Here is a 24956-nt window from a genome sequence, read left to right on the forward strand (position 1 = left end):
CAGAGAGCATCAGGGACAGGGCACAGGGACAGCATCAGAGGCAGAGAGAGCACCAGGGACAGAGCACAGGGACAATTCCCAGCCTGTACCAAACACCAAATATCAGCACCAAGGGACAACTCCCAGCCTGTACCAAACACCAAAGAGCAGCACCAAGGGGTTGAACCATTCCCAAGGACCCGTGCTGTTCCCTCACAGCTGGAGCAGAGCCCTGCCTTTTCCAGGGGTCTCACCCAGGGCACCACAGCTGCCACAACCATCTCTGCAGCCAAAATTGCTCTGCCATGGGGCAGCTGCAGTTTCTCACAGAAACAGAACCCACAGCCTCAGGGAGCCCCCAGAGGGAAAGTTTTGTCTGAGCTGCTTTGAAGGAGCTGCTTCCAACAGCTGCCAGAACAACCCCCAGAGTGAACTCAGCACCACAGCAGCCCTGAGAGCTTTCCACCCCTCAGTGCTAATGGTGACAAAGCCATCTAAGAGCCAGAAAAACCCTCTTTCTCTACCACTCCCTCTTTCCTCAAAGCCACCCTGAAACACTTCCATTTTACTTCTGGAAGCTGAATGCCAACAACCTTGAAATAACTGAGACTTCCTAAAAACTAAAAAAAAAGGGGTGAGAGCAGGCTGAGTGGCCTTGAGCAACCTGGGGTGGTGAAAAGTGTTCCTGCCCATGACAGGGGCAGCAACAAGATGAGCTTGCAGGTCCCTTCCAATCCAAACTAGCCTGGAATTCTAGGGGCAAATCAGCACATTTAGGCCAAAAACAAGCACTGCTTTTCACTATTTTTTTTTTTTAACATATTAATGACTGCCCGTGCTGTGTAAGCAGGAATGCCTGAACAGCTCAGGCTGGAAGGGAGCACTGGAGCTCAGCCAGCCCCACCTCCCTGCTCAAGCAGTCACTCAGGGCTGTGTCCAGACAGGTCAGACAAGGAAAATCCACACCAGAACACACCTCCCTGACCAGTGCCCAATTATTTCACTTAGAAACACCTATTTTATTGACAGTAGAAGTATAAAGAAGAAGATGGTGACACAAAGAGAGTTATACAGAGATTTTCTCCTTTATGGAGAGAATCTGCCACCATATAAAACAACCTGGGGTAAAAAAAGCAAAATGCAGCTGCTGCCCAAATCCCCACCTGCCCCACACCTGCCACTGCCTCTCGTGTTGTGTGGAAATGCAGAAATGCAACTCCCTGCTGAAGTCTCTTCACATGGCCAGTGTCTTATCCTGCAGCATCACTGGAGCCACAACCTTTAACTGCTCAGGAACAGCCTGGTGCTGCATTTTGGGAGTTCCATCAGCAGACAATGTTTATTGGGTTTAAAATCCATAGATCAGCCATTTCCAAAAGAATGGTTGCTGCTGTAGCAGCTGTAATTACTGAGGTTAAAACACAAACGGAAAAATCCCTCCCTAACTGCAATTTACTCACATTTCAAATCAAAGTGAACATGACTTTGCATTTTTAATTTTCCACTAGAAAAAGAAATAAATATCAGCTTAGAGGTGTTTGAGTTGTTTAGAGGTTGGGGGGTTGATGGTTTTATTTGTTTGATTGATTTTTGGGCCTTTTTTTTCAGGAATTTTTTCAAAGGTTATGTTGACAGCAAACTCCAACAGAAGCAATTAATTCCTCACAGTACTGTGGGCTCAGACACACAAAATGAACACCAGATTAGTAATAATAATAATAATAATAATAATAATAATAATAATAATAATAAATTACTTGTGCAAAACACCCAGCTCAGTGATCCCACTTCCACCAAGATTCCTCCTTGGAAGGCTCCATGCTCACAAAATGGATAATCCAGCCAACCAGAATATCTTGAGCTCAAAAACTTGCCATTAGTCCAAAAAACTGAGATCAGCTTGCCAATATTAATTTGAATTTCACCAGCACAAACTGCTCTGCCTGGAAAAGTGCACAGAGAAATTTAAAGCACCTTCATTTTGCAAGCATCAGCCTTTGTTTTTTTGCTCAGGTACCAGGGATGTTTTGTTCTGTCATCACATTTTAAACTAATTATATAGATGGGCAAAAAAAAAAATCATCTTTGTACATACATTTATGGAGAAACAAACCCTCTTAAGGCTCCCCAAAGGGCTGTGTAAGATGTTCTGTTTTATCTTCTTCCCCTATTACCAGCTTTTTATCACAGATTCTTGGCTCTGTAATTTACCTTCCTCCTCCTGAAAGCAGGTTAAGAGTTTCAGCTGTTAAAATAAAACCTTTCCTCTCAGCTCCTGACTGAGTTTAATTTGTATCAAGAAGAAAAATGCTCAAACTGTCCGAGATCCTTTGCCACAATTTCTGTGATATATGACTGCATAAAACCAACTGTGCTCCAAGGGGCTCCTGAGCCTTTCAGAAAAGATAAAATTTGTAAATTTGTAGAAAAGGCAATTAAATTTTAACTTTAACCCTCCATAGGGAGGGTTTTTGAGCTCCCAAGTGTAACTTTGTCTTTTTGACAGAGCAGAGGGCACAGGGAGACCTTTTCCAAACCTCCTTCTCAAGGAGCCATTCAAATATCCAGATTTGGAACACCACCAGTCCCAGAGACCCCAGCAAGTGCTGACTGTGATTCCCAAGTGATTACAGAAATTGGATCTTGGACTGTTCTTACATACAGGTACTATGAAAGTCGTTGATATTTTCATTTAAATACACCCCAATATTCCAGCATGGAAAATGTCTGGGTCCCAGACACTACACGAGGAAATTCAAACTGTGCTTTCCCCTTGGGTATAATCACCTGAGTTCCCAATCTCTATATTTATTAATAGTCCCCATTATTAATTTATTAATTATCTCAGAGAAGCTGTGGCAGCCCCTGGATCCCTGGCTATGTCCAAGGCCAGGTTGGACATTGGGGATTGGAGCAGCCTGGGACAGTGGGAGCTGTCCCTGCCCATGGCAGGGGTGGCACTGGATGGGTTTTAAGGTCCCTTCCCACCTAAATAATTCTGGGATTCAATAATTAATGAAATATTCCCCCTTCACTGAAGTGTGAGGGCTCTCATTTGGATCATCTGCAGGATGACTCTCAACTTTCACCACACTCTCCTTTCTTCACACCCTGTGGTTTTAGAGCCTTTTTTGCACTGGTTCTAAATTCCTGCACATGGAAATCTGCCAAACCCATTTGGTTTTGGCTATTCCCATCTCCTTTGGAGATCAAAAAGCTTCTAACATTGCGTTGCAGTTCTCCCCTGAAAATAACACTTTTTTACTTTGTAGTTTTTAATAATCCATTTGAGATATCAACTGTTCAGAGATTCAGATATTTTTCTTCTTGCTTAGGAAAAACCAGAAGTCTCATGCAATTCGAGTATTTAAAATAATTTCTATCTTCAGCTCAGTATTAAACCACATTCAAATCCTTGGACTCCTCTGCCCAGTGAACCTTTTGAACAGGTTTTCTTGTTTTTCCAGGTTTGTAAAAGTACAAGACTCAGAGATCCAACTTGAACTTCAAAATGAACAAAATCCACTTGTGATCAGAAGACTGTAGCATTATGTCCTAATGCTACAGGTCATAAAAAGGGAAATTTAACATTTTGATCACCCACCACAGCTGCAGCAAACAACACAAAACCACCTCCACAGTAACATTAATAAACAAATGTTTCAAGAAATAGCATTATTATCTTTCAGGTCTTATTGAACCTGACTGGGGAGAATGTTTATTTATATATTTGGTTTCATAATCACCCACGGTTCTCTCTTGAGTTCCTTCCCAGACTACCATTAGCATCACTCATCCTCACCAGCATGAGCACAGCATTTGTTCCAGTGCAAAGAGAACCAGTGGAATCTTTCCCACTTCTCCTCCAACTCAGGCCAACACAATCCTTTTCTTGCTCGAGGCAATTGTACATCTCTGTTCTTCTCATGTCACATCCATTCCTCTTCCTCCTTCCTAACAAGCCTCTAAATAAGTTCCACCTCACTGCCCATTTCTGGGCTTCTCTTTCAGTTTCTTGCATTTGCCATCCTTGCTGTTCCTCTCTCCCTCCAAGAATCCTCTGCTTTTCCTGGAGTTCCCTGACTGCTGAGCCCACCACGTCCTCTGCTCTGCCTGGACTGCCTGCTCTTCTCTTTGCCACCTCATTATCTGGCGTTGTTTGGTTTTCTCTCATGCAATAAACTCAGCAAGCTCACACTGCAGTGCTAATTTCACTTGGAACTCCATCTCTCTCAAATCCTACTGTGCTTTGTTTTAGCAGCCCTACAAAAATGCTGAATGTTCCCTTCACCACTCCCCTGTCTCCAAGGTCAACCACTTGGCTCTTCATCCTCAAAATCCCTCTCAATCTCCAGCCCATCCTCAGAAAGCTGTCATACATCACTGCCTTTACTTCCACTCCCTCTAATTTGGGGGAATTGCACAGGAACAGTGTCTCAAATGTTGGAATAATTTGAATGAGAGAACACAGAACCATTCCCAGTGTTACACACCCCATGGTTCTTGTAACTGATCATGATATGGCCTTGGATGAGGGCCCTCCTGCATTCTTGTGGTTCTGTTCCTAACACAAAACAAATAAAAAACACCCCAGCCCCCCTAAAAAAAACCAAAAATAGACCTGTGCTCTTTGTACTGTTCCAGTGAATTCTGACAGGGAGGGGTTTTGAGCAATTGAGTGGAAGGGGCAGAGGGATGGAACTGGATGAGTTTTAAGGTCCTTTTAAACCCAAACCAGTCTGGAATCCCACGATTCCCACACCTTCTCTTAGCTCAGTATTAAACAGTGACAAAACCAGGTTTTACTGCCTCCATCCCATACGATGCACATGATTCACAACCCTGCCTTACAAGTTCTTTCTGAAGAAGTGGTGTTGCTGTAAATCTTCTACAGGGAGGGAAAAGCAATTTATACTCTCATGACCTCTTTTGACTTAATTTCCAACAGTCATTCCTAACAGTTCTTTACAGCTTTCCAAATTACACATTTGGGAAGTGAAAACCAGCAAGTGGCATATTCTGCCAGTTGCTCTAAGTACAAATTCCTCTCTGAGCTGCATTCAAGAAATTACTTTATTTGCTTAACTTTTTGTGTGTGCACAGCCCCAGTGTGATGAGCAGAGTTATTCTGCTGCTCAGGCTTCAGCACCTCTGAGACTTCCTGGAGCAAACTGGGGCCAGTGTAGGGCAGGCAATTTGCTGGCAGGAAGATGTTGCGTCTCCAGACAAATTCAGTCTCAGTTTAACAAACTGCTGGGTGACTTTTCTTACAGTCAGCAGCCACTAAAAATGCAGATTATTTCCAAGTAGTTTCTTGTGGAGATTATTTCTTTTCAGGTGAGATTTCAAGCAGATCTAGTGCATGAGGAGACACGTCCAGTGCAAATGTTCAGAGCCACAGGCCTGTTCTCCACAGCCTCCAGCCAGCAGCACATTTACACCACTGGCTCTTCTTTCCCATCCCATCCATTTTGTAATACACTGTCTTCAGTTCCTCTTCACTATGGCCACTATTCCAACCAAGAACCTGTCATCCTCTCACACATCATATTTCTTCTTCTCCCATCGATTTTTCCTTGCTGCCAGCTCACAAAAAACAGCAATCTCTCCTCACCAAGGGAACCCTCCTTCAGGCTCTTGTGTAAGAGCACACAAGTGAAAGCACCAGGTACAAGAAGACCCTGGGAAGCAGGTCAGGACCCCAAGGATGATTAAATTATACAGCTTAAACTGTGTCCAGTCCTAGCAACAGTTTGGGAAGGATGTTGAGATTCTTGAGCACATCCAGAGGAGGCAACGAGGCTGGTGAGGGGCTGGGAACACAAACCCTGTGAGGAACCACTGAGGGAGCTGGGGGTGCTCAGCCTGGAGAAAAGGAGACTCAGAGGTGACCTCATCACTCTCTACAGCTCCTGAAAGGTGGCTGTGCTCAGCTGGGGCTGGGCTCTTTCTCCAGGCAGCACTGACAGAACCAGAGGACACAGCCTCAAGCTGCACCAAGGGAAATTTTGGTTGGATATTAGGAAAAAGTTTTTCATGGAAAGAGTGATAAAGTTCTGGAATGGCTGCCCGGGGAGGTGGTGGAGTCACCATCCCTGGGTGTGTTTAAAACAAGCCTGGATGTGGCACTGGGTGCCAGGGTTTAGCTGAGGGGTTGGGGCTGGGTTGGACTCAATGATCTTGAAGGTCTCTTCCAACCCAGTGATTCTGTGAATTCTGTGAAACTCTTCATTTTCCAAATTCTCCTCCAAGACAGCCACAATCAGTGCATGGTAATTAGCCTGATACTTGTATTGTCTTCTCTTAAGCACAGGCTTGGCTCCCACCAGGAGCATCAAGGGAGCAGGTAGTGCCTGTCCTCCCAGGGACACAACTGGGTGACATTGGGGTGCACAGACACCCACCTCCCCTCCAGAGAGACCATCTGCCAGAACTCCTCACTCCATCCTGAAACACCCACCCCAAAGCAGGCCAGGCTCTACACAAAGCCACCAGCTCAGCCCAGGGTGCTGGGGAAGGACCAGCACAGAGGGGGACACAAAGGACAGGGATGAAAGGACACACACCCGAGGAGGGATACGGAGAAGACACACCCACACTGACATCTGCTGCCAGTTCAGGAGGCTCTGGAGAAGGGACAGGCAGTGAGGCAGCTGACAGGTAGCACACCTGTATCTCAAGGCCAACACCAGCACTGGAAGAGTACAAAAGAGCCACCAGGGGGTTGTCACAGCAGTGTCTTTGTCCAGACCAGGGCAGGAGCTGCTGCTGCTGCTGCAACTGAAGCCAGTGAGGCAACATCACCAATGTTACACAAAGGGCAACCAAACACTACATGGAACATTGATTTTTTTTTTTTTTTGCTTAAACACACTGTCTTCAGACCCTTCTCCAGCTCATTTGCACCTGGAGCAGCAGAGGATGCTCATCCCAACAGTGTTTGCTCCAGACCCAGCTCAGAAGGACCTGAAATATCAACTTGTTGTATCAGAAAAGGACAAAGGAGGAGACACTTCTGGAAGCAGTGAATGAGTGGGAAGAGCAACCAGACAAACTGCAAATCGATGCTATTTGTGGGAGCAGTGCCAGTGGATGAACTCAGAACACCATGTACTCTTCAAAGTTGTTCTAACAACCACCTTCTGCAATCTCCTGTGTGCCAAGCTAACCCCGTGACTGAGGACATCCAGCCCTTCTGCTGTGTGCAAAGAAGAATCCAAACCTGCCTCTCTCATTTTTTAATAGATAAACATATTAAAAAGCCATGAAAGGCTTACACACACCCGTGCCTGGAAGTCTTGTGTATCCATACATGGCTATATGCAAGAGCAGATCTAAAATACAGGTAGAAATGAAACAAGGCTGAGCTTGCTATGTTTTGTAATTAGGGCAGATGGTGTCATCCCACAGGTTCTCCCCAAAGGACTGAGCCTGCACTTTGTAGCAGTGCAGTGACAGTCCTGTTGTAGCTGTGAACATCATTAAGGGACAAAAAAGAGGAAGATTAAAGTTAGGAAGGGAATTGGTAAAAGCCCAGCCTCCTGTATTTCAGTTTTACTCCTTGTATACGTGTGGCTGTAGAAGAGATTTGAAGTCTCATGCATGTTTTGCTGCCCTAAACCCAACATTATAGTCAAAACACCACCAAAAACTGTGTCAGAGGCCATCTGAGACACTCATACCAAACACCCAACAAAACCATCACATTTCTCCAGGCTGTTGGAAGAGAATCTGCAAGTGCAATGTCCTGGGCAGGCTGCTCCTCTTTGGGTGAATGATACCTGAACTTCCAGAACAGAAATAGAGAGAACAACCCATGATGAGCTGCTCAGATACCTCCTAGAAGGAAGAGATCCAATTCCTTTCAACTCAGCTTCACACAAGAGTCCCAAAGCTGGCTGGAACTTTATCAGGGACCCTTCCCTACCCTCCACTGCTGACACTTCCCCCAAAAATCCTTCCTGCCACTTCCACTGGACTCTGCTCCCATCACTCAGTGCCATCCAAGCATTCTGGTGGTGATGACAAGGATCACTTTTATTTCTCTCTCTCTCTCTCAGTGGCTTTTATTTAATGATGCTTGCCAAAAAAAAAAAAAAAAAAAAAAAGAAAAAAAAAGGTTATATCACGGAAAACTAAAATTTTCAATGGCCTTGAGCATTTGCCAGGGTTAAAGGGGATGTAATATTAGCCTTTGCTAGTCCCAGCCAGCCCAGTTCCATGTGGCATCCCTCTAAATGGAAGGGAGACAGGAGAAGGAGGCAAGGGAAGTAAAAAGCTGTCCTGCAGGGGAACAGGATGTGTATCAAGAGTGAGCTGATAGCTGGAATTATCACAAGAGAGTTCAGCTGGAAGCAGAAGGGAGGCACACAATATCCTAAGGAATGACAGTCCAATGCATGAAATCACCTATGTGGAACCCAGCAGGTCACCATTTCCATCGTTATCTCTCATCAGAGCTCCTCATACTCTCAAAAAATAACATGGCCCAGGACATCAAGCACATATAGCACTCTGCCATTTGAGTTTAACAAAAACACTCTCAAGATGGGCTTGGAAATCAGAACACAGCTTCTCATTTCCTTCTGACACTAATTCAGCAGGGCAAATGTGAACTAATCCCTCAGGCTCCCTCTGCCTCCCTTCGGGGCTGGCAAATACTGGGGGTTTGCAGTTTGTGGTTTGGTAGGTTGAGGGTTTCACTGGATGGTTTGGATTTTTTTGGCTTTGCTTTTAATACGAGTTCACACCTAAGATGCTGCTAGGAAAATAATATTTTTTAGTAATGTATTACCAATAGAGAGAGGAAGAAATGAAAAGAGAACAATCCCTTCCAGGACCATGTCTTCCAGCTCTGTTCCTGAACCTCACCCATCACCAATTCCCTCAACTAGAGTCTGTGCACAGTGTGCCTGAGGTGGCAATAATCTGAATCCACCTGAAATAGCTTTGTAGTATCTTATAGGTTCAGAAAATGAAGTAGTCATGGTTTGACAAAACCACAAAAATACAAGGAATTGGCAAAAAAAAAAAAATCAGATGTTTTTTAAAAAAGGCAGAGCAAAGCAGCCTTAATGTGGAGGGTGCAGTGACATTCAGCTGGCTTTGGAGCTGCCTGATAACATTAATACTGATAAAGAACAAAAGCCTGACAAGTGTAATCCTGATAGTTCCCTTTGTGTGATTCCTTTGAGGATTACACAGCAATTAAAGATTTCTAACAGTGTTACATTTCCAAAGAACAATGCTCCAATCCCCTGAGGAAATCATAAGCCATTTACAGATTCTTCTTGGGTTTCAACATTTTAGAGAGAAAAAAAGCCACAGACATTTAGCTGTCTTAATTAGATAAACAGCTTAACATCTGAAAATATTTAAAATGTCTTATTTCTAAGAATGTAAAACATGATTTCCTGCCCAGCAGGACCAGTGTCCTGGCTGCAGCACTGGCAGCTGAAGGTTCTTTTCTGCAATTTATCCCTGTGTTACAAGAGTCAGTGCACAAATGCCTTTCTGCACTTGTTCATCAGTTTCTGTGCTCAAAAGTCATGGTGTGCAGCCCTCCTGATAAGAGGGACTTTCTGGTTGCTAAAGAGAAGCAGAAAAGGTGCTGAATTAATCAAAACATGGCTGCAGCTTCCCCCCTCAGCAGGTATTTTGGAAAGGTGACTGGTTTTGGGTCAGACCCTGCACACAACAGTGTTCTGGGAGGGGTTACCAGTAAACACAGCTCTACACCACCTAAAAGCCCAGCTCTGGAAAATATTTGGAGTTAAATCTGAGGCCCCTGAAACCTGCCTGGCATTCAGGCATCTCCCCAACACCACAGCCAGCCTTCAGAACTCAATGAAGACAAAGTATGGCCTTGCATAAAACCCTCATTGCATTGAAGGCTCCATCACCTGCAGCTGTTTGAAGGGCACAGGCAGTGCACAAACAACTCCAATCCAGCAGATTATTCTGAGGAATGGCTCTGATGGGATTGTTGCCTTCTCCTCACCCACTGCTGTCCTCCCAAGAGTGCAAAAAGCAAAGAACATCCACCTCAACACATGTTTGGAGTTGTGACCCTGTGTTCTGACAACCTGCTCTGCAGTTTGGAATAAACCAGGGGATAACTGCCCCAGGCTCAGCAGCACTGCCAGGAACAGAACCTCAGAGCCTGGGCCAACCTGCTATTGATAGGCACAAAAATCAAATTAAAAGGAATCATCTCTCACACATAACAAAGTGCTAATGAGATCAAGAGAACAAGAGTAAAAACTACAATTTAGAATAGTTAATCAAGATCAAAACCAAAGGAGCAACATCAAGAAAAAAACTGAGAGACTAAGATAAGTATTTTAAACAAGTTGCTTGGTGAAGAGATTTCACTCCATCAGCACACAGCTGTCTTCTCTGATCTCCTCTTCGATCACCCAGAGCATGGCAGAAATGATAATACAAGAAACATGACCCTTTAGCTGGTAGATAAAATTCACATTTCAACATTTTTCCCTAAGATTTCCCTTAAATGAGTCAAATCTTAGTCTCTAGAAAGCAAGACTTATGTCAACTGTATTTCAACAGGGAAGGAATTATTTAACAGATTCATCACTGTCCTTTAAAAATTACATGGAATTTTCTAAATTGAGTTTTGACCAGATACAGTGGATTGGAGTTGCCCATCCTACCGGGCTAACAGCAGCCGGTGTCCCTTCAAAAAGTCTCCCTGAGAGTCAGGATCCTTTTCCCCTGACAGAACTGTCCTTGCCATCTCTTAAAAGAACTCCACAGGGAAGGAAACTTCAGTTTCTAATCTGCCCTTCTCCCCCTGCATCAACAGACCTCAGGAACAGATGCCATTGAGTCAGTGCAGGGAACAAAACAGTTTGAGCCACAACTTGAGCCTCGGGAGCGCACGCACACACTTGAAAATTAACATCTTGTCTGAAACCCTTCATCCTGTACTGCTCTGCTCCTGCAAGCAGGAACAGCAGAGCCTCATCTCTTATGCAAATGACACATGGCATTTGAAAAATTCTGGCACAGAGGCAGTAAACAAAAAGCCATCAACTACAAGACTCTTGTGTTTGCTTAGTACCTACAATTAGGGGTGACATAGAAGGGTCTCGGAGGCATTCAGGGAGGATCAAGCCACCAGTTCACCAAAAAACCAATTACCAACACCAACTGCTGCTTTCATTCCCTGCAAGCACTCAGAACCCCAATTATGTTAATGTCAGGGGAAAAAAACCCAACCCTTCAGCAGGTTTTTAAAGGTTTATAACAGATTCTGCAGAAGGGTATAAACAAAACTTTTTAAAAGCAAAAATATCAATTTGCTAATGCCCTCTGAAATAATGCTGGCATTCTTCACAGATCCTCCCCCATGTTTGCAAAAGGCAGCCAGAGCATGGAGACACTTCCAACAAATGGCAGAGTGAGTCAGTGGGGCTGGGAGCTGTGGGCAGGAAGGAGATGACAACGTCCACAGAGTCACTGAAGTCTCCAACGTGATTCATGTCATAACGTGGATCCAAAACAGTGACTTGTGCTTTAGGCACAAACTGCACGGGTATTTCTGTATCCCTGCCTGGGCACTCACCAGCAAACAAGGCACTGCTACAGCAAACACAGCCCAGTCCATGCAGCAATCCACCTCCTCCTTCCTGTCCAGATAAACAGCTGGGCCAGCCTGGAAAAACCAGCACGGCCTTGCACAGAGAGGTAGAGTTTAGGCCATTTCACAGAACCACTGAATTGTAAAAAAGCTTGGGTGGGAAAGTGCCTTAAAGCTCATCCAGTGCCACCCCTCCCATGGGCAAGGTCACCTCCCACTGTCCCAGGCTGCTCCATCCAGCCTGGCCTTGGACACTGCCAGGGATGTAGGAGCAGCCACAGCTTCTCTGGGCACCCTGTGCCAGGGCCTTGCCACCCTCTGAGCACCATATGCTGCCCTGTCACTCAAAACTGCTCTCAGAAAGTAGAACAGGTCTGTTTTTAACCCGGGAACTCTGCAAAACTCCAGGAGTTTGACAGTGAAAAGCTGCAGATCACCACAGGCAGAGGAAAGCAGGAAAATGCCTGTCTGTATCACTGACAATTCTTCACACACCAAAAGGCCTCACATCATTGTGATTAGTCACAAAAGATGTCACCTTTAGTTCCTGTCAAACCATGTCATTTCACCTTTAATGAAGTATCCCAAAGAAAGAAAAAAAAAAAAAAAATTGTGTTAGAAGCACATTCCAGTAGGGACCTGCTTCTCCAAACACAATCCCAAACCAACCCCTCAGCCAGAGCAGCACTGAGTGTGGGAAGAGATCCCTAAATCCTGTGCATGTGGAAATATCAAATATGGGGCGAGCAGCAGCCCAGCCCAGCCCCGTCTCTGCTGGGAGCACCACCAGAACTGCCTCATGGACCCCACAGGCAAAATTTTGCATCAGCTCTCTAATGGGAGCCTCAGACTCCTCCTTCTCCTTTCATTCCTATAAAAAGGAATTTCTTCCCATAAATCCCAATTCACATGTTTTCTGGCTTCAGAGCTATGCTAATTCTGCCTATAAACAGATACATGTTCAGTGCTTAGCTTTCAGCTCAGAAAGCAGAAAAGGGCCTGAACAACAAGCTCAGAACTTCAGAAATCTTCTGGTTTTAAATATAAAAATCAAACAAGCCATGCATATTTATGATTCCTATTTCTGCTGTTAACTAGGTCTGAGAAACAAAAAATGAACATAAGAGAGAAATTAAACATGGATAAATACTACAATTCTGAAATGAACAGTTGCTTTAATAACTGCAATAATTACACACTTGCTGGAAAACCTGACAAAGCTTTGAAGTCAGCTCTGCTAACTCTGAGGAGGTTGGACTAGACACTTCCAGGGTGGGGCTCATCCAAACTGACTCCTCCTATGGCAGTAAATTTATTCAAATTTAGGGCACATTCCTGCAATTATTCCAGCCCTGATTTAACAGGCTGCTCTGCCCTCACTGGGAAGAAAGTAACCCATGGCACAGAGGAGCACTGGGCAGGACGTAACCTATTTTGGTTTATCTTTCTTTTCAAACCAAGTCTAACAACCCCATTCACCAACCACTATAAAAACTTCCCAGGCTGAAAGGAGCTTCCCGCGTTTTTCAACTTTGGAAGCCCTAAAGACGAACAAGGGATGGGAGCAGGACTGAGTGTGTTTGGCATGGAGAGAATCCCAGTTTCCCAGGGGGACAGGGCCCCTCTCACCACTCCGATGAGGTCGCCCCGGCCGTACTCCCCGGTCAGGTGCTTCTTGCCGTCGTCCATGCGCAGCACGGAGCGCAGGCGGCCGTTCAGCACGATGTACGTGCAGTCAGACTTGTCCCCCTGCCTGCAGGCAGAACAACCAACAACCAGCTTTAAAGAAGTGTCCCTGCTCAGCAAATGCATCTGGAGGTTTTGAGTAAGTGTTGCTCTGATTTTTAAGATTTTCTAAAGCTTTCTGAGTTTACATTTTTGTAGTAAATTTTCTCACACAACTTTCTGTAAATAACTTACTGTTTTGTATTCTTTCATAGAGGAAGAGAAATTTGATAGACTGGTAGTTTGTCCAGTGTCGTTGGAGAGGTGGCACTTTCACCCTCCAATGCACTGGCACCTTTGGAGAACTATAAATGCTAGAGTCAGAAATAAACTTCCCCTTTTTACCTTCACAAGAACACAGGCGTGTGTCGTGTTTTCTCGTGTCCTATAGTGACAGAGTAAGTTGGTGGTTTTACTCTGCCTGGCTTGGAAGATGCAGGAAAGTGTTTAATTGATACTTAATGAGGAAATTAAAAACAGAGCAGGAGCTTGTTAAAAGGTGACTGGAAATGGGTTTAATGTGTGAATGTACAGGCTGTGCACAGGTAGCTGAGATAAGGAGTCAGAGGACAAGGGGGAATGGCTTCAAACAGAAAGAGAGTAGGTTTAGATGGGATATTGGGAAGGAATTGCTCTCTGGGAGGATGGACAGGCCCTGGCACAGGGTGCCCAGAGCAGCTGTGGCTGCCCCTGGATCCCTGGCAGTGGCCAAGGCCAGGTTGGACACTGGGGATTGGAGCAGCCTGGGACAGTGGGAGGTGTCCCTGCCATGGCAGGGGTGGCACTGGATGGGCTTTACGGTCCTTTCCAACCTAGGCCAGCGTAGGGTTCCATGCTAGGACTGGCAGGGGATGACCAGGGTGTGAGCAGGCCCCAGAGGACACCACAGGCTCATTGCTGGCTACTCAGGAGCTTGTTCCCACTGCAAGGTCAACGTGGATGTGCACAGGAATTCTGCAGGTCAAACAGCAAGACCCCCAAGTGGCTCCAGATTTGGTGCACACACCTTTGTCTACCAAAACATTTTTGCTGGCACAATTAGGAGTGCTGCTGAGAATGTCACACTTCTGGTGGTGGAGTTAAAACAATGCAAGGAATTCCAGAAGATTTTAACAAGACATTGACAGCTAGGAGTGTTTTGATGCACAGAGTAATCCCAAACTTCCATTGGCTTTGATGCTGCAGGTATGGTAATAAAAATTACAATTATACAGATCATGTTTTAATTAGACTGTTACTCTCCCACCACTGCAGCAACCACGTAACAGCTCAATTGCATCCTAGTACATATCCATAAAACTAAGTTTTCCCAAGGTAACTTTTGCCCCTTAAACACAAAATTCCTATTTTCAATTTACTGCTGAATAAGCCTAACTGAATTAACCTTTGAGTTTTGCTCTTTGATTCAGAAAGGCTGAAAACCTCTGAGCAATAGATCTTCATGCCCTCAACAATGCAGAAACTACCACCAGAAGATGGAACTGTGTCTTAATCAAATATATCACTTAAAAAGCTTGCCAAGACAACAGAAAAGATGAGGGATAGTATAAAATAATTTAGCAACATGTAGAGACAAGAGACTGAAGCAATGTTGAAGGTACTGCAGAAAGAAAAAAATCTCAGAATAGGCAAACAAATAAATCCAATGGAATGGTTGATAAATGCAGCCTGAGGTTCTCAATTTACACGTCCCCAAGGGAGCACAGCTCATGAAGTAGGAAAATTTCAACAAACATACAGTTTTGTCCACATCTCACCTGTAAACAGCTCGTCCAGCCTCGACCTCCATCCAGTCCAGGGCAAAGTCAATTTGCCTGACAAAGGGGGACATTCTCTTCACAACGGTGTGGGCCACCCCCAGCACCACACTGGGCTGCTCCCGCATAATCCTGAAGAAAAACCAGAGTGTTACTGAACCTGCCCACAACAGGAACAGCTGCCCACAGGCACCACATCCCAGTGCAGCTGAGCAGGAATTCCCAGGCCACATCCCACTCCTGCCACCACCGCTCTCACCAGGGTCTCTGACCCAACACGGGGCTGCCCAGCTTCCAACCCAGCCCAAATTAAATGGCACTGGGAGCTGGCACTGTCCTAGAAGCAGGATGCCAGTCCTGCTGTCTGGACCAATTCCCTTCTCCCAGTGCAGCAGGATGGGCAGGAGCCATGTGAGCTCCTGTGTATGAGCCACCCTCCTCACTTCTTCCTCACACAGATCTCTCATGACTCAGGAAAATGTTCATCCTGTCCTCAGGATCTTCCCTCCCCTGCTGTTCTGCCCATCTCAGTCTCTTGCTCGTGCTCAGTTTCCCCCACATATCACATCAGAATCTTTTTATATGTAAAGTCTGATGTGCTTAAAAAGAAAACACCTGCTCTGCATTTCAAATATTCCCTTTCCCCTCTTGCAAAGACCACAAAGAGCTGAAATATCTTCTAATAAAGCTCCCAATCCTCACATTGGATGCTGTTAGTCATGCTTAAAAGTCTCCAGTAATAAAGACACCATGTAATTCAGTATGTTCCTCAAACTGAAAATCTGAGAAGGTTCTGCTAGGACAACCTCAAACTCCACTGTGGGGCCTAGCAAAAAGCACTCTCACAGACAGCTGGGAATTGCTCAGGAATGTCTAATTTCTCATTCTTTTTAGACTGAAGATTACTTCACCCTGTCACTGTGGGAGTGAGCACTCAAATACCTCCTGAAGCACTCCCAGGGGTGAATGGATCACACACATATCAGGTTGTTCTACCTGCTAGGGCAGCTTGTCTTTCCTGTGCAGCATCAAGGGCAGACTACTAAAAAATAGTTATTTCACAAAAGAGAAATAACAACTCACAAAGAAGTACATTTGTGTCTGCAGCCCCAGCATGAAAAGTGCACACAGAAAGGTGAGGGAGCTGCATGAAACCTGCTCATGGACAAGCAGGCTGCCCCAAGCCCCAGTGTCCAGCCTGGCCTTGGGCATTGCCAGGGATCCAGGGGCAGCCACAGCTGCTCTGGGCACCCTGTGCCAGGGCCTGCCCACCCTCCCAGGGAACAATTCCTGCCCAATATCCCATCCAGCCCTGCCCTCTGGCAGTGGGAAGCCATTCCCTGTGTCCTGGTACTCCAGACCTCTGTAAATTGTCTCTCCACATTTCTGGCCAGGCCCTTCAGGCCCTGCAAGGCCACTGAGGTCACCCCAAAGTTTCCCCTCTCCAGGTGAACAATGCCAGCTGTGCCTTCCCTCCCAGCAGAGCTGCTCCATCCCTCTGATCCCCTGGTGCCTCCTCTGGATCTCTGCAGCAGCTCCAGCTCCTGCCTGTGCTGGGCCAGGGCTGGGGCCGCTCTGGAGGTGGGCTCTCACCTGAGCACAGGGCACAGGGGCACAATCCCCCCTGCCCTGCTGCCCACGCTGGGCTCAGCCCAGGGCAGGGGGTTCAGGGCTGGGGCAGCTCCAGTTCTCACCCACAGCACCCCCAGCTCCCTCTCCAGGGCTGCTCCAGCTGCTCATCCCAGCCTGGATTGGTCCTGGGGCTTCTCCTGACCCAGGGGCAGCTCCAGCACTGCTGAAACCTCCCCAGGTTCCTTGTTAAGTTTTCTGCATCCGTGTTCCCTTCACAAGGAATGTGCCAGATTGGTAAGAAAATCTCCTTTTCGTGCTCTCTCTGAGCACAAATCATGTCAGCTGTGTATCTAACTTCACCCCTAAATAAGTGAGGAAGAGAGAAAGGTATGGAAGGAGCACTGTCACTCCTTGTTCCCTAACTGCATTACAGCTCTTGTGGACCACTGCAACCTGGCAGAATCACTGAAAGCCCAAGCAGAGATCCACAATCCAAGACTGTGACAACAAAAGCAGACTCCCCAGGATCTCTGCACTGCCTGGATGTGGCACAGAACCTGCCCTGAAGTCTTTCCAACACCGTGACTCTTCTTCATTAATGCCACTGCTGCAAGAGCCCCAGAGCTGCCAGGGACTGTGGGACAGAGCAGCACACAGGCAGCTTCCCATGGATACTGCTCTCCTCACCCAGAGCTCCAACTACTACTTTTGCAATAATGAAGCCTAAAATTTCAGACAAAAGCCCTGGAATTGAAAGAGCAGAGATCCACAGGCACATATCCCTATTTCATGTTGAACTCACCCCACTCATACGCCTGCACTTGAATGTCTGCAAGGTAAATTAAAATGAACACTGGCTCTTACACTTAGAACACTTAAAGATCCAGCCAGCAAACACCACTACCAGAAAGCAGGACAGCTTTTCTCTCCTGACCCTCTTCTCTTGCCCTGAGTTTTCCATGCTACCCCACCATCCTGACCCAGATACCAAAGGACACATAGAAAACACCCAGCCCTATCCCCCTTCTCAGCAGATTCAAAAGTTAAATAAAGCCCCTAAAAATCCTGGATGGTTTAGCTCATTGGTTTTAGTCCACATGCTTATTTAGCCCTCAAAGTCTCTTCCCACACAGGCTATTGTCAATAAAAGCCATTTACTCTTTTCCTCCCTCATAATATTTATCTTAATTCTTAATGCACTCAAAATGCAAACTAACAGGCTTCTTTTATTTCCACCTGGAGTTCTCTCATGTCCCTTAGTTCCATGCAGATTCTAAAAGAGAATTAACACAGAAGGTGAGACCCAACCTTATATGCAGGAAAAGAGAAAAGAGGTTTTTTTTCCCCCATTATCAGTCCAGCTTCCTTCCTCTCAAGTGGGCATTTATATCCTTGCTCTTCTGTTTGGCACATGCCTGGTACTGGGAAAATTAAAATCCAAAGCTCTGCACTACAGAGGTTTCTGAAGGGACTTTGAGGATTTTTTACTAGAAAGCTCACCAAGTATAACAATAAGGGCTAAGTCGTTTCTGTGAAAGTCTGGAGCCTCTGCAGATATTCTTGGGGATGTGGCTGCAATGGAATTTTCAGCTTAGCTGGCAAGACCAAATAAAAATCAAAGCTTTCCTGCTTCTCTGGCAAGTGCATATGATTAAGCCTCCAAACTGTGAAATTTACAGAAGCAGAAAATGTGAGAGAGCCACTGGTAGCACAGATCCTGAATTTATTCCCTCAGGAGATCCTGGTGACAACTTGATTCCCATTTTCCAGGAGCTGCCGCAGGGGCACCGCAGGCCGAGAGCACTGCAGGCACATTCCACGGGATCACCCCTGCATTCACCACACCACCAGCTCGTGCCACCCCTGGACTTGCACTCTGCATCTGCAGCCAGCCATTTACTCATGGCAGCACCACAAAAAAGGCTCCTGCCCAGAGTTTCAGTGGGAAGGATTTAATCCAACACTCAATTCTCCACCCCGAGCTCCTTCCATTGCTGTGCTCTTTCCCTCATGACAACCATTGACCACGTACTTTCTGCTTCACCCTCTCATCAGTTATTGAGAAAAAACACAGACTGTTCCAGGGCACCACGGAGGAAAAGAGGAAACACATGTGACAGGAAAAGAAGAATGCAATTTTGGAGAATAACAGGAGTTCTTGTCAAATTTCACCTAATCTGTAGCTAAGAGAAAAATGAACAAATTAAGACAAAAATAATTCCTTTGAGATTCCAGGCAAGGGAGAAATCTGAACACTGTGAACTATGAATATAGAATTTACATTAAAATGGCAAAAAGAACTACATCCTATTTTATTAACAAGTTTTTCTTTCTCATAGAATTCAAAGCAAAAATGAACCAATAAAAGAAACCTGATGCTTTTCAAAGCCCTTCTCCCATGTCACTTTTAAATATGGGCCCAGGAGTCAGAAGTGCCATAAAGCCTTGGCTTCAGGACAAATTCTGAAGATGAAATGCTGAAATATCACAGAGCTTGTAAAATGGAGAGAACAGATAATAGACTTTAAAGGAAAAAAAGAAAGATTTGGAAAGGACCCAAAAATAATGATGAGGTGATACATTGATGGGTCTTGATCCCTGACTGGTAAGGTGCTAATGGAAGCAGAAAGGTAAGCTGGAATTAACAGGAGGCAATTCAGTTCTTGAGAGAGAAGAGAAATCTCAGGAAAATGAGCTTCAGTAAATACGAGAGAATCCAGCCCCGAGTAGCAAAAAAAAAAAAAAAAAAAAAAACCCAAAAAACAGGAAAAAAGAGGAAAAAAAAAAGAGGAATGGGTGGAATCTGCCTGGCTGGCTGAGACAACATAATGAAATTTGAAGCCAGAAACAAGTAGGAAAACAACAGCAGGAAAAGACAGAGAGAAAAAGTGGCTGTTTAGGAGAAACAGCCTGGAACCACATGGAATGGTACAAGTGGGAAGCATCTCTCAGAAATTAGGCCAAAGAGTTGACAACCACCTCAGAGCCTGGGAAAAACACAGCTCATCAACAAGCACCTGCTGAGCACAGCAGGTTCAGCTCCACAGCCACACAGCCTCCTGCCTGGGGTGGGAAAACCAAAATCCCACAGTGAGGATTCTGGGGTAGAGCTGATCAGGAATACAAACAACTACAGTTATTTAGAAAGCAGGAAGTTATGGACATCACATTAGGAAAGGAAATTGTGCATTAGACACAAATTATGTGTGTGAACTAATTCTAACTCTAAATGACAAGATCACAGACTAAATCAAGGACATTAATTATTATTATTGGCAACAAGGCTGACCACAGCCATCATATTGCATTTTTAATTACCTATATTCCCCTTTAAGCATTTAGTCCCAAGTCAGGTGCTACTTCCAAGGTTCAGGAAGGTCTTGCACAGGGGAATTATTCTTTAACCTGTTCTATTAGTGAGCATTAAAACCCTACAGTTACACCCACAACAATCACTCATAGCACACTCAACTCCCTGGCTCTGTCTGGGAACAGAACTGGGGAGATTTTCCAGCAAAAAGGAATAATTAATCCAAGACAAAGGGCCTGGCAAGGCAGCAATTAACCCAGCAAAGTGCAGGCTCTGGGCAGACCTTGAAGTATATGAAACTTGGGCCATAATTCCCACACCACTGGGTTAAGTGCTCTATAGGCCTCAGATTTTTTTCTAAGCCGTTTAATATTGCCATGTTCCCTGAATTGCTTCTTGCTGGAGTTAAACCACCTGACAGAGGGACCATAGCTCACCCACACACCTAAACCCACCCCATAAAAACATGGTTTGCTGTGGGAGGCACCTGCAGCAGCACAGACATCCAACACCTGGATTTAAAATCATGGCATCATTACAGATGGAAAAGACCTCCAAGATCATCAAGTCCAAACTTTAACTGAATACCTCCAGGCTCACTAAACCATACCACAAAGTGCCACATCTTAGGCGTTCACACGTTTTTTGAATCCCTCCAGGGATAGTGACTCCACACTGCCAGAGCAGCCTGCTCAGATGTCCAACCACCCTTTCAGTGAATAAATTTTCCCAAAAATCCAACCTGAACCTCCTCTAGCCATTCCCTCTCCTCCTGTCCCTGTTCCCTGGAGCACAGCCCGACCCCCCCGGCTGTCCCCTCCTGTCAGGAGCTGTGCAGAGCCACAAGGTCCCCCCTGAGCCTCCTTTTCTCCAGGCTGAGCCCCTTTCCAGCTTCCTCAGCACCTCCTGGTGCTCCAGCCCCTTTCCTGGACATGTTCCAGCCCCTCAATGTCCTCCTTGCAAGTGAGGGGTCCAAAATTAAACCCAGGATTTGATGAGTGGCCCCCACCAGCACCCAGCAGAGGGTTCAGTCACTACCCTGATCCTTTGTTCAAAAGAGTCATTAAAAAATGTAAAAAATACTTTAAAAACCCCAGATCCATGTATGTCTGAATGACAGAACTCACTCATAGAAATGGGACTTGGAGATGGAGAGGAAGCTGCAGTCTCTGTTGGCCTTGATGGTGAAGATCAGGGGCTCCCCAGTGAGGACAGCGAGCTGGCCCACAAGCTCCCCGGGGTGAGTGATGAAGAGGCAGGTGTCCTCCTCAGAGTCAATCTTCCTCTGGTACACATGGAGCATCCCCGAGACCACAAAGCAAACATTGACATCCTGGAGCAAATGGGAAAAAAACAAAACAAAACAAAACAAAACAAAACAAAACAAAAAAAAAAAAAAAAAAAAAAAAAAAAAAAAAACCACAAACCAAAAAAACAAAAAAACAAAAACTTAGTAAAAATCCTCCAAGATTTTAAAAGCAATTATCCCAGTGACAGAGCTATCATGACCAATCTGTTTCCCAGAAGCTCTCCTATAGCTTTTGAACAATGAGGTGGTAAAATAAGACACAATAGTGAATTATTAAAAGCAGGTTATGAATATTTAAAACTAAGCAGGCACAATATTGAAAATTGTGTTTCTCTTTGGGTGTTTATGAAATACAAAGGCTGCATCTTAAGATATCAAGGAATAACAAGAGAATTGGGAGAGGAGGAGATAATGGGGAATCACAGCTGCAGGATGAGGGCCATGGCAGGTCAGCAGAGCAGAACCCAGCAGTGGAACTGGAGCTACCCGTCATCTGCTTTGTTTAAGCTCCTCTATTTACACAGGATTATTATAAATGAAGCTTGTTATATCCTAAACACACTTTGCTATTAACAAATAATGCTGGATTGGTTTTGTATGAGGGCTTTACTGCAGCTGAGTGGCATCATAAAAACCAAAGTGCAGGGTGTGAGAAAAGGCTTCCCAGTCCCCACAGCTCCTGAGGAAGGACGAAGGATTACTCCACACCTTCCCACGAGGTTCATTCGAGCTGGCAACACCCAGGCACCAGAGTCCCACCCTGGCTCTGGTGCAGCACCAGCCCTGTGAGCAAGAAGGCCCAGAGCTGGGGGTGTTTCACCTCCAGAAGAGGTGGCATAGGAGGGGACAGGTGGGAATGTTTTAATTGCCATTAATGTGTATAAACACCCTCCTGGAGGGGCACAGACAGAGCCAGACTCACCTGATCTCCCTGCCTGGACAGCACAGTGCCAGCAGTGACCTGATGCAGTGTCACTTTGCCATTCAGCAATGCAGGATTCTGGAGAAGAAAGGGGTAGGAGATACAATTTACTGCTCTGTGCACAGTAAAGGTCCCAGAATGTGAGGAAGCACCCAAATAAAGCAAGTAAGAATAACAGTTAAGACTATGTTACAAGTACTTGAATCTCTTTAAAATATGACACCTATTTCTATATTTCTCTACCCACCCAACATTACTTCCAGAAGAGAAAAAAATGTATAATTCATTTTAATTGATCACACTTGGATTCTTAAGGATTTTCTATTCATCAATCTTCCCCCCAGACTCTTTAAAGGGCCTTTAATGAAAAGAGATCTGTATCAGCTGGCATGAAAACCATGAAACATCAAGTTACTTTCAAAGGAAGGTGAAACTGGAGGAGACTTTCTACATCATGGAGTAACTGGACAGGATAATCCAACACTGGCTTTGTCCCAGGCCAGCCCTGGGCACACAGCTCAGCTGTGCTGTACCTGCAGAGCACATTTTCATACACACTGTACAACAAAAGCTTTCCCAAGCTCATCAACTCCTGTGCTCAGGCAGACAAAAGTGGGAATTTCACTCCCAACTTAAAGCACACGGGAGGAAAGGCTCTTCCCAAGAGCCACCCTCAGTTTGGACTCCACAATCCCTTGCAATGTCAAGGAGATGAGGTATCTGAGCCTAAAATTTCCAAACATTGCTTTCACCACCACAACCCTGAGTGCATAACAGACACCCAAACAGGAGAGACTTTTCTTTCCATCTCAAATAATTACCCACACAATGTGGGGTCCTGTGTGCAGTCAGGACCAAACCCTAAAGCTTTAGGCCACCTTTGCTTTGGCATAACTTTCACTCAAACCAGCAAATCACAGAGTCAGACTGGTTTGGTTTCAAAGGGATCTTAAAGCTTCCACACCTTCCACTGTCCCAGGCTGCTCCATCATCCAGCCTGGCCTTGGGCACTTCCAGGGATCCAGGGGCAGCCACAGCTGCTCTGGGGACCCTGGGCACCTATTTATTCTTCAAATAAAGATTTTCTTCCTCATATTTAATTGTCAGACTGCCCTCCTTCAGCTTAAGGACATTCTTCCTTGTCCTGCCATTCCATGCCCACAGTCCCTCTCCAGCCTTCTTATAAATCTTCAGAAATTCAGCATTTTATCACCACCCCTGAATGGGCTGGGGCAGAAAACAAGGCTCAGTTATGAGTTCACAGGTTAGGCTGAAGAGAGGCAGCACATTCCTGCCTTTCACAACTTCCCTGGGTGTTTGGCTGTGCCCAGGCTCTGCCTCAGAGGCACAAGCACTAAAAGCTGCACTCACAGAAGAACCAACTGAGCATAAGAGCAGAGCAGAATGTGACCCCAGTCATCAACTCCATTCCAGCAGGAAACCAGCACAGCAGAGATGTAAACACTCCACCAGTGTAATTCTTCTGCCAGACTGGAATTTTTCTATTTTGGGTCGAAAAGAAATAGTGCAAGTGAAATAATCACAATTATTCTTTACACCTACTGCTGATAAAAAGAACATATTTTCCTCAAAAATAGTTTTATTAAAGCCAATCTGTTTCATGGGAACATATCCAATGCAGGGAACCTGACAAGCACCTGTCAAAATATTTCAGTTCAGCAATAGCAACTCAACTAATTTCTATAATGTTTTTTCTATATTTAGACATTTATGGTTGTATAGTATTACCTATTCTTAAAGCCAAAGTTGTAAGTCTGAAAGTACCTCTCAGTAGGGGAATTCAGGCTCCCCCATGAGCTCTACTTATCAAAAGCATTTTCAGACTGCATCAGCTCAAAACTAAATTGCTGCCAAGATTTTCTTCATGTCTAAGACTACTTATGTATTGGGAAAGATTGTACTCAGAGCTGTGAAACCCTCAGCATTGGAGATCTTTAAGAATGGCTCAGCCAAAAACCTGCCAGAAATGACTTAACACTATCTGATTCTGCCTCAGGCATGGGAGGGACTGAGTGACCTCCAGGCAGGCCTTGGAATCCTCCTTTGCTGGGCTATCACAGCTCCACGAAGCATTAAAAGAGCTGACAAATGAAATCCACCCTGTTTCTCTCAATGGGTGAGACCAGTAAATCCAAATTCAGCACTGCAGTTACAGGGTTTAGGCTAAAAACCTGCACTGAGCCCCCCAGCTGTGAGCTTTTATGGAAAATAAGGGAAATAATTACTCCAAAAAGCTCCATTTCCCAGCAAGTTTCTTTCTTTGCAGGACTCTAATAAATGATTGCAGCAGGAAACTCAAGAAATTCGGTGACAATAGCAAATTTAAGAAGCAACAGAGGTTATTTCTGGGTAACTTCCACATCCTTGGAAGTCACAGTAGGGGTTTATGGTACAGAAGTGAAAACACAAACCAGTTATAAACAATTTAAATAAAGCAATAATTAACTGGGGCAAATAATAGTTTTGTCAAAGGACATTCCTTGTAACTCACAAAGAAGAGATGCCCTGCAACACTGCTTAACCCTCCCCATCATAACTGCAGACAAAGCTGAAAACACACTAAAACTGTATGAGATTGAAAACCACTCATTACAAGATCCAAGGAATTCAAGTTACTTTAAAAAAAAAAAGAAAAAAAAGAGAATTTTAATTCTGAAGTCAGATACTTAAAGGCTATTTGAAATAATGCCTCTTTCTAGAGGCATTTACCCTCTCTCTCTGTCACATTGAAAAAAAACCCCAAACAACCAAAAAATCCC

At 45.1% G+C, this 24956-nt stretch overlaps 1 protein-coding gene across 5 annotated transcripts in view; it reads right to left on the reverse strand.

The window, feature by feature from the left end:
• PNPLA7 (patatin like phospholipase domain containing 7) overlaps positions 1-24956 on the reverse strand; it is a 127440-nt gene that overhangs the window by 75904 nt on the left and 26580 nt on the right. For all 5 annotated transcript variants that reach the window (XM_053961993.1, XM_053961991.1, XM_053961994.1 and 2 more), the window contains 4 exons: positions 22177-22254; positions 21073-21278; positions 15064-15195; positions 13211-13334 (listed from right to left, as the gene is read on the reverse strand). In XM_053961993.1, the coding sequence (XP_053817968.1) occupies positions 13211-13334; positions 15064-15195; positions 21073-21278; positions 22177-22254 (540 nt within the window). The remainder of the gene's footprint in view (positions 1-13210; positions 13335-15063; positions 15196-21072; positions 21279-22176; positions 22255-24956) is intronic.

The sequence above is a fragment of the Vidua chalybeata genome, chromosome 21 (assembly GCF_026979565.1).
Source record: "Vidua chalybeata isolate OUT-0048 chromosome 21, bVidCha1 merged haplotype, whole genome shotgun sequence".
Taxonomy (NCBI): Eukaryota; Metazoa; Chordata; class Aves; order Passeriformes; family Viduidae; genus Vidua; species Vidua chalybeata.